Consider the following 9,371-nt stretch of genomic DNA (forward strand, 5'->3'; position numbering starts at 1 on the left):
GTTCGTCCACCAAGTCAGGACTGAAGGCTGAAGTAAGGGAATATGGAGGAGGAGCAGAAGGCTCCAGATCACTTGAGGTGGTTTTAGCAAGGAGAACTTGGTGTGTGTGGTAGGAGGCACAGAGGGAGGGTCTTGCACGAAGGGCAAAGAAGACTTGGACATAGGGGAGTTCGGACCATTTGCCATTACATTGGCAGAAATTGTCTAAATCTCTTAGAATGTTGAAGTCTAGAGTTCCGGTTTCTGGCCAGATGGAGCCATTGTCCAGCTTATACTGTGGCCAGGCCATGGTGCAGAGAAATTTGAGACGCTTTGATAAAACTGTATCTAAGAGCTCCAACGGTTTGAGAGACTGGAGGAGACAGGTGAGGGGGGAAAGGCCTGCAGATTTAGATTGAGAGGTTCCCATGGTGGGCTAGGAAAATGGAAAAGAGAAAGTGAAAAAGGGCTTGAGTAGGTAGAAGGAGACGATAAAGATCTTCTCACCAAGGGAAGCTGAGTCTGGGATGGCAGACAAGTTTCCGGGAAGGAGAGGTAGGGCTACAAGAAATAGGAGAGCAGGAAGGAGAAAAGGGAAAAGAGGCATGAAGTGAGAAGCGTGGCAGGCAGACAAGTGCAGCGTCACCAACCAGAGAGGCGTCCCCCAAAGGAAGGAGTCCCAAGGAAGAGAGAGTGTCCCAAGTCCCCAGAAGCAGCGTCCTGCAACTAGGGAGGGGAAATACGTGGGGCTTTTTGACACACCAGTGCATTTTGCAAGGCTCAGAAAGTTGTTCCGCAGTGTGGCACGGCAAGGAGGCAGAGTAAGAGGAGGGGTAAGAGGGAAGGAAGAAGAAGCGTGGAGGGCAAGAGAGAGAAAGAGAGAGAGAGATCTTGGTTCATGGAATCTAAACCCAAAAGGACACAGACCACCAATAAAACCTCAAGACAAGAGGCTTGCTCCCCTTGCATAGGTAATAGGTTCCTAAGGCCTCAGGGACCCCTGGTAGCAACAGGTAGCAGGACAACCTTTTAGCAGGCCTGGAGGGTAGCTGTGCTCCTTTGTGAGGTCAGTCTCCAGATCCAAGGACCTCTAAGTGACAGGACTTGAGTGCAATGGGTTGGGCGGGTATACCCACTAAGTGGGCATGTGTAAAGCTCAGTAACTGTGCCAGCAGCTCAACGGTTGCAGAGACCAGCGTCACCCAGTGGCATTAGGCTAGGTCCAGGAATGACCTCAGAGCTTAAATCAAAAGGAAAAAAGAGAGAGGGAGGGCAAGGTGGGAGGGAGGGAGGGAGGGAGGGAGGGAGAGAGAGAGAGAGAGAGAGAGAGAGAGAGAGAGGTGTGAGGGGAGTAGAGGCACCTCAGAGCCGAATTGGTGGTACGTGAAGGAGCCGGTAGCCAGTGGTCAATCTGGCAGGAGTCCTCCCCAGTGACCTCTAAGAACAGCAATCTGATTCATGGCACCAAATGTTAGTTAAATCGAGCAGGGAATCGCCACAGAACACACAGGACTCCGGCAAAGTAAAGTTTATTGTGGAGTCTCAGGGGGTGGTGTTCAGCTCAGAGTGAAAGCAACGAGCAGCCTGATGACTGCTGGGGAAGTCCTTATAGGGGGTTGGAGAATAGGAAAGGCAGCAAAAATAATCTTTACTGTTTCTCTGGGAAGCAGGGTGTGCACACTGTGAAACTTATCAGGGGGAAGGCAGCTTGAGCTAAAACAGCTCTTGCAGTCATGAAGTCTTGGGTCATGGGTACAAGGAACCTGTTTATCTGTCTGCAGATGGTCAGTAGACTCAGTTCCGCATTCCAAGGGGCCTTGCAAAACTTGTCCAATCGGGACTTGCAAAATCAGAAGGCCTTACTGCACTGGATTAAGGGTTGTTATTGGTCCAGACTCTGTCACTTTGTACCTCACTGGTGTTGCCTGGGGTAGCTTCCCTTGGAGGGTGGCTCTTTTCTTCATGCTGATGGGCTTTTTATTCTGTTCCATCCAGAGTGTTAGCAACTGCAACAATTTGTCCAGTCTAACCAATGCCCATTGCTAGGTTATTGAACCACCTTTAGCTATTGTAACAGTTGCAAAAAGTCCTGGGGGCAGGGGCAAGAAGGGGCCCTTCTTAAAGGGGCCCCTCTTTTCTTGATCAGACAACTGTCCCTAGCTGCCCCTCTTCAGCATGGTTGACAACTCAGAAAATCCCTGAAGCTCCCTGCATGTCTTACAGACAGCTCCACAAGTCAGAGTGTCCCCTAGGCAGTGTCCTCCCCAAGCAGTTGTTTACTGCTTTCCTCACCTTGGAGAGGATATGTTGAGACTCTTGTTAGTTTCAGGAACTCCCTGAGACTTGTGAATCTTTACTTGGGAGTTCTCATTTGGAGTCTTATGAGCCTACCTCCTCCTTCCAGGAAAGAATGTTTCAATGAGGAAGAAATTGCTACACAACAGCACAGTAACCAAGGTTCTAAAGGACTTCCTGACTCTAGACACACACTTCCTTACCTGTTGTGATGTAGTCCAAAATTCTTCCTGGGAGCTGTGATGGCCAATCTTCATTGTCAACTTGGTTGGATTTAGAATCACCTAGCACTGCGGGGTGTGTCTATCAAGGGGTTTCCACTGAGGTTTCACTGAGGTGCCAAGACCACCCCAATGCAGCTGGCACCATCCCATAGAAAGCATCCTGACTGTTGTATACCTGGAACCGAGAAACCAAACCACACCATGAGGTCGGAGTTGCAGAAAAAAATTTATTAATGATCTGGCTGTCCTTGCACTCTGGAAGTGAATACAGAGAGCAGGCCCTGGCCTTTTATGCACACTTGGATGCCTCAAGCCACCCGGAAACATAAAGGCCCAATCATAATGGCTTAATTTTAAGTACATATTGCCCAATCATGTTAGCTTCATTCTAAGGACATATTTGCATATGAATAGGTTACAGTTCAAACCTGTTTATTACTTAGAAACAGGACAATAAGATCAATCTTTAACCAGCAAGAGCAAGCAGGCAGGAACAGAAGCAGACATAGCATTAGCATCAGCTTATCTTGGCACAACATTTGAATCCCTTTTCTGAAAACTGGAGCACTCTGTAAGTGGGATGGTTTTGGGGAAAACTGTAAAGAACTAGGTCAGGTCACAAAGAGCCTGCAAGATGCATGTTCAATGGTCAAGGGCCTACAACATTCTCTGCTCCTATTGTGGATATTCAAACCCTTGAAGATTCTGGCTCATCACAGATGGAATCATGATCAATGGTTCCCAATTGATCATACTGGCTCCTGAGGACCATGAGCTTGACTGAACTTATACCTTGGTTCACGAACCTCACTATAGCATTTAGTAAACAAGGTCCACTAGTAAGGGCTAGGAGGATCAAGACTAATGGTCAAGCAAGATGGTCAACCAAGGAGACCAAGAAAACATTGATCCATACCAATTTTGGGACTCTGTCCATAGCTTTTCTCTTTCTTTTAATCTTTGTTTTACTAAGCTTAGCCTTTCTCTAATGATGCCCATGTGATTTGCATAGAAGAGGCACTGTTCACCTAGGGCTATGCACAACCCACCCTGCTGCATAAAAATTAAGTCTAGGCCACATCTGTTCTGGAATACAACCTCAGCCAGGGATTCGAGGGAAATAGATGGCCTACGGACTTTTCTAATTCAGCCAAATCTTGGTCAATTTGCTTGCTAAGGAGTTTGAAAATTTGATCCTGGATGATCAGGGTGGCTGTCCCTACTCCAGCTGATCCTCCTATCCCAGCTCCCACCAGTAGTGGGATAAGAATAGTGGCTATTGCTACAGCTCCGGTTTTTATTACCTCTGGTAGGAGCCCAAAATGTTCTCTACCCTCTTCTCCAGAATAATAATATACCTGGGGCAGTAGATGAATAAGCACACACAGATCTTTGGAAGTGGACAGAATGTAAGGGTTGATGCATGGGGTTAAATTGGACTCACATATGAACCAACTGCCTTCAGGGGGAACTAAATAATAGGGATTCATCCCCATGCTCAAGGGAGCCAGGTTTAGGAACTGGTTGCAATACTGTCGATACCTGGACTTGTCGAATTTATAATTTCCTGCCAGGAAGCAAGATCCTAGTCCCTCTCATTTTCCTAAGGTGAGGGAGGGCTAGGTCCCCCATAAACAGAAATGGGTGTTATTTTTGATCTCTGGAACACTTAAATTTTTGATCCCAGAGTCATCATTTCCCAATTGGACTGTAATTCCTAGGCCTATAAAATAAGGGGGCCGTGGATCTAAACGTAACCAACAATCTTTAGTCAGGTCAGGATCGGTGGTGTTGAAGAAGGCATAGGTATAATAGAGAGACTTGAAGATCTCAGGAAGATGGTCTTCAACAGTTCTATCAGGTGAGGGCTTAGGGAGAGTGTCCCAATTAACTGGAGGATTTAGAATACGGTTGGGTCCTATTGGGATCTGGGGAATGGTGGGCAGTTTAAACCTTCGAAGGGTGAAAAGTATTCCTTCATCCCAGCCATTTTTATAGATTTTTAGTCCCCAGGTCTTTCCCATTTTCCAATCTAGGTCTTGATAGGTATCACGTTTAAGAGAGAGTTTGATGGGACTGAATTTTCCTATCAGACTTTTCTTTTCATTTGGGGCTCTCCTAACGTAAATATATTTATCACTATATGTTTTCCACGGGGCAATAGTTTTGCAAGCCCGTTTGGAACAAAAGAAATCTCTTTGCCCTTTGCACCCAGAGGGCCCAGCTGGGCAGATGTAAAATTCGTAAGAACTGAGAGTTTGCTCTAAGCATTTATGCCCATAATTTGAGCAGTCTATGTGATCTAGGGTCTTCCCATCTATCCCTGTGTTCCAAGGGCTTCCACAGAGCTCACACAGATCAAAGGTGGATTTTTGGCTCTCTGGGCCTGGTCCCAACCCTGTGATATTTCGGATAACAAATCCATCTGAAGTCCTGCTAAATACCCAACTGTAAACATACAATTCATGGTTAGATTTTAACAAAGAGAACACATTTGTTAACAAGAAAGATAAGATAAACCAGGTCCTGAGGTTTGTTTTACCTATTTGAGTTTTAAGGGGTTGTTGGTCCTTGACAGGGTCCATGACTGAGGAATGTGGTTGGGATGAGCCTCCTTGAGTTGGGATTGGTGAATCCAGTGGCTGCGTCCTGCTGCTTTGACAGCCGATGGTATGGTTAGGATGACAGGATATGGTCCGTCCCAGCAGGCTTGGAAGTCAGGAGCTGAGTGGCGTTGCACCCAAACCCAGTCTCCTGGTCCCAGATCTTTTCCTGTTTGTTCCTGAGATGTAGCTGTTGTGGCTCGTGTCTCCTAGACAAGGTTATGAATGGAGGGAAGCGCATGCTGCGACACCTGTAGGGACCTGAGAAGATCATGGTTAGAAACCTCAGAGATACGCTCCAGTCCTAGTTTGGGGATTAAGGGAGAAGGCCTCTGTGTCCCAGGGGACTGGTTCCTCCAAGGGGCAGGGCCTGCTGCAGAGAACTGACTATGGCAGTTAGCCACAGAGGGAGGGGCTTCTGGGCGCCATCTTGGACAGGAGCCGGGTGCAGCAGCTGGGCGCGTGAGAATGGAATGGCCCAGCATTTACCAACCTGGGGTGAGACTGTGGGTCCACGAGGCATGGGTGAAAGCTATCGGTGACTATGGGCAGGCCGCGAGAGCGATCCAGAGTGGTGGGCTCACAATCTGGAATGGCGGGCTCTAAGCCATGGCACAGAGCTGGACACCAGGTGTTCATTTCTTTGTGAGTCCCCTCCCAATGGTATAAACTATAATGAATTCACATAAAGATATGCTATATGGTTTGTCTGATAGCGCCCAGAGCAAGAGACCCTTAAGAGACTGAGGGAGGGTCAAACAGACAGTGGGAAGGAGAAAATTTAGTGGGACAGCCTCCCACACATAATCTCAAATGGAGTAATTCCTTTTGCATAGGGAGTGTATCTTACTCTTAATAGGGAAAAAGGAAGGAGACCTACCCAGTTTTTGCCAATCTCTGAAATTAGTTTAGTCAAGGTTTCCTTAAGGGTCCTGTTCATTCTTTCTACCTGTTACTGAATTCTGAAGGTGATAAACACAGTGTAGTTTCCAGTTAATTTGTAAGCTCTTTGCAATAGTTTTTGATATCTGGGCTATAAAAGCTGGGCCATTGTCAGACCCCAGACCGATAGGGATGCCAAATCTCAGTATCAGATCATTTTAGTAATTTTATACCAATATCTGAGCTGTCTCTGTTTGGGTAGGAAAAGACTCTGCCCAACTGGAGAAGGTATCCACCAGAACCAGGAGGGAATGATAGCCATACTGTCCATCAGTCATTTCCATTTAGTCAAGTTCCCAGACTTCTCCTGGTGCTTGTCCTCTCAGTCTTTGCCCTGAAACTGGAACTTCAAGGCAGGGTTAGTTTGAGCACATGTTTTACATCTGTTAACGATGTCCCTAGAAATTTTATTCAGGTTAGGGATAAAAAAAAAAACAAAACTCTGTGCCAGTTCAGTGAGTTTTGTGGTTCCCAGGTGGGTAGAACCATGAACCGTCTGTAGCCAATCTCTTCCCAACACCTTTGGTAGCATGGGTCTCCCATCCTCCAACCAGTACCAATTTTGGGCGCCTTTCTTAGCCTTTAAACTTTTTGCTAGCTGAACTTCCCCTCTTGTATAGACAGGTTCCTCTGGGAGAAGGTGAGAGGGTAGTAATGGTAGAATTTTGAGCAGCACCACTTCCCCTTCTGCTGCTTCCTTGGCTACATGATCAGCAAAGGAGTTTCCTTTAGCTTGTGTGGTGTCTGTCCTTTGATAGCCTCTACAATGAACAATAGCTACAGCTTTTGGGTAGCCAGAGAGTCTCTAGTAGTGCCAAGATTTCCTCCTTGTTCTTAATCTCTTTGCCCCCAGGTGTTAATAGTCCTCTTTTTCTATAAAGGGCTCCATAGATGAGTGGCAAAGGCATACTGACTGTATAAATGTTAACAGTTTTTCCTTTTCCCCATCTTAGGGCTTACATGAGGGCTATTAACTCAGCCTTTTGGGCAGAAGTCCCTTTCCCAAGTGCTCGGGCCCTGGCAAACCTGACACCTTCTTTAACATAACTGCTGCCATCTGTATATAGGTCAAGGTCTGCATTAGGCAGAGGCTGGTCTCGCAAGTCCTCCCTTAGTCTTGAGAGGGTACTCACGGTTTCCAAGCAGTCATGGAGTGGAGTCTTAGGATCACTGTCAGGTAGCAGAGTGGCAGGTTTCAAGGCTTCGGTTCTCAGAAAGGTGACCTGAGGTGGGTCCAGCAGCAGTACTTGGTACTGGGTGATGTGGGCATTGGTGATCCATTGGTCTGGTGGGGATTTGAGGAGTGACTCTACTGCGTGAAGCCCAACAATCTGGATGTCCTATCCGAAGGTTAGTTTAGAAGCCTCCTTTACCAGTACGGCCATGGCAGCTATGGCCCGGAGGCAATGTGGCCATCCAGTAGCTACTGAGTCCAATCACTTTGATAAGTATGCTACTGGCCTCTTCCAGGTCCCAAGGTCTGAGTGAGAACCCCTTTGGCTGTGCCCCTTGTCTCATGCACAAAGAGCTGAAAAGGCTTAGTCACATCAGACAGGGCCAGCACAGGAGCTTGACTCAGAGCCTTCTTAGGTTGGTTGAAGGCAGTATCTTCTATTTCTCTCCAAACCAGGTCAGCTCCCTGGCCCCCTGTTGCTGCATATAAGGGTTTAGCAATTTCAGCAAAACCCGGTATCCATAGGTGGCAGTGCCAGTGGAACCCAGGAATTCTCTAATTTGCCTCCTGGTCTTGGGCTTTGGTATGTTCAGTATAACCTGAATCCTGTCAGGCCCCAGGGAGTGCTTTCCTTCATGAATTTTTATAGCTCAGATAGGTGACTGAGTCCAGACAAAGTTGAGCCATTTTGACAGACACCTTGTAGCCCAAAGCATCTAGTTCTTTCAACAAGTTCTCAGTGGTCTGAGTACAAGTCTCCTCTGAGTCTGCTGCCAGGAGCAAGTCATCTACATACTATAACAAAGTGACTTCAGGGTTAGCATCCCTGAAAGGGACTAAATCTCTTTGGAGGGCCTCATCAAACAGAGCAGGGAAATTTTTAAACCCCGGAGGCAGTCTAGTTCATGTTAACTATCTATTGTAAGATCCATCTGGGTCAGCCCATTCAAAGGCAAAATTGAGCTGGCTTTCCTTGGCTACTGGCAAAGTAAAGAAAGCATCCTTTAGGTCTAGGACAGTATAGACTCGATGAACTGGAGCAGGCTCACTGAGGAGGGTATAAGGGTTGGGTACAGTGGGATGTATGATCTCAACCCTCTTATTGACTTCTCTGAGGTCCTGAACAGGTCTAAATTCTGTAGTTCCTGGCTTAGGAACAGGAAGCAGAGGAGTATTCCATGAGGAGTGGCAAGGCACCAAAATTCCTACTTCTTTCAAGCAATTGATAGGCTTGGCAATTCCAGACAGGCTTGGTGACTAATGGGATATTGCCTGACTCTGATTGGGGTGGTGGTGCTGATCAATTCGATAACTATTGGCACTTGATGCCGTGCCAGCCCGGGAGGCTTGGCCTCAGCCCAAACAGTAGGAATTTCCTTTTTCCATCTATCTAGTAGTGGGGAGTCCTGTTCATTAGGTTTTTTATATAACTGATATTCTTCAGACACAGTACAAGTCACCAACACAGTGGGTGGCTGTGGGTCCTGATTAACAGCATCTCCAGTGAAGGAAATGTGGGCCTTTAGTTTATGTAACAGGTCCCATCCAAGGAGCGGGTATGGGCAATCAGGTATAAGAAGGAACAAATGGGTTACCGTAATTCTTGCCCAAGTCTGAGGATACCCTTGGGTCCTCCCTGTTGCTCCCTGGATATAGACCTTGTCCTTGATCATGGGCCCAGCAGGTTTCTTTAAAACTGAGTAAGTAGCCCTCATATCTACCAGTAATTTGGTATCCTTCCCTTCTACTTTAAGAGTCACCATAGGTCCAGGGGATTCAGGGAAAAGCCTTGGCCTAGTTATTGTTCAGCGGCAGGCAAGATGGAAGCTGGTTTCTTTTGTTTAAGAGGACACTCGTTTTTTCCAGTGGCCCCTTTCTTTACAGCAGGCACATTGGTCCTTTTCCAGTTTACGTCTTTCGCCTGCTCCTTTAGGCTATCTGTCACTACATCATTGGGATTGGGGCCAGGTGCCTGGTGGCTTTCCCCAGGCAGCCACCAAGATCTTTCCAATCTCTTTTTCTGGTTCCTTTGCAGGGCTGTCTTGGCCATTGTAGACCTTCTTGGAAATTTCCACCAGTTCAGAGATCAGCATAGATCAGCATGGAACATCCTCTGGGCTGGTGGGGGGGACGTGGCCACCTCCCTGAGGTGAA

General features: G+C 47.2%; 1 protein-coding gene across 1 annotated transcript; it reads right to left on the reverse strand.

Annotated features, from left to right (window-relative positions):
• Positions 1 to 2,741: 2,741 nt before the first annotated feature.
• On the reverse strand, positions 2,742 to 9,124 carry LOC115071762 (MLV-related proviral Env polyprotein-like). The gene is made up of 2 exons (XM_029567520.1): positions 5,595 to 9,124; positions 2,742 to 5,362 (listed from the first exon to the last, which is right to left on the reverse strand). The coding sequence occupies exon 2, from the start codon at positions 5,081 to 5,083 to the stop codon at positions 4,118 to 4,120; it is 966 nt and encodes a 321-aa protein (XP_029423380.1). The 5' UTR covers positions 5,084 to 5,362; positions 5,595 to 9,124; the 3' UTR covers positions 2,742 to 4,117.
• Between the last annotated feature and the right edge of the window lie 247 nt (positions 9,125 to 9,371).

Source organism: Nannospalax galili, unplaced genomic scaffold (assembly GCF_000622305.1).
Source record: "Nannospalax galili isolate Female #2095 unplaced genomic scaffold, S.galili_v1.0 scaffold3041, whole genome shotgun sequence".
NCBI lineage: Eukaryota > Metazoa > Chordata > Mammalia > Rodentia > Spalacidae > Nannospalax > Nannospalax galili.

What these genes read in the sequence shown, in the direction of transcription:
- LOC115071762 (XM_029567520.1), bottom strand. Translation starts at nt 5,083, where the DNA reads ATGGACCCTGTCAAGGACCAACAACCCCTTAAAACTCAAATAGGTAAA.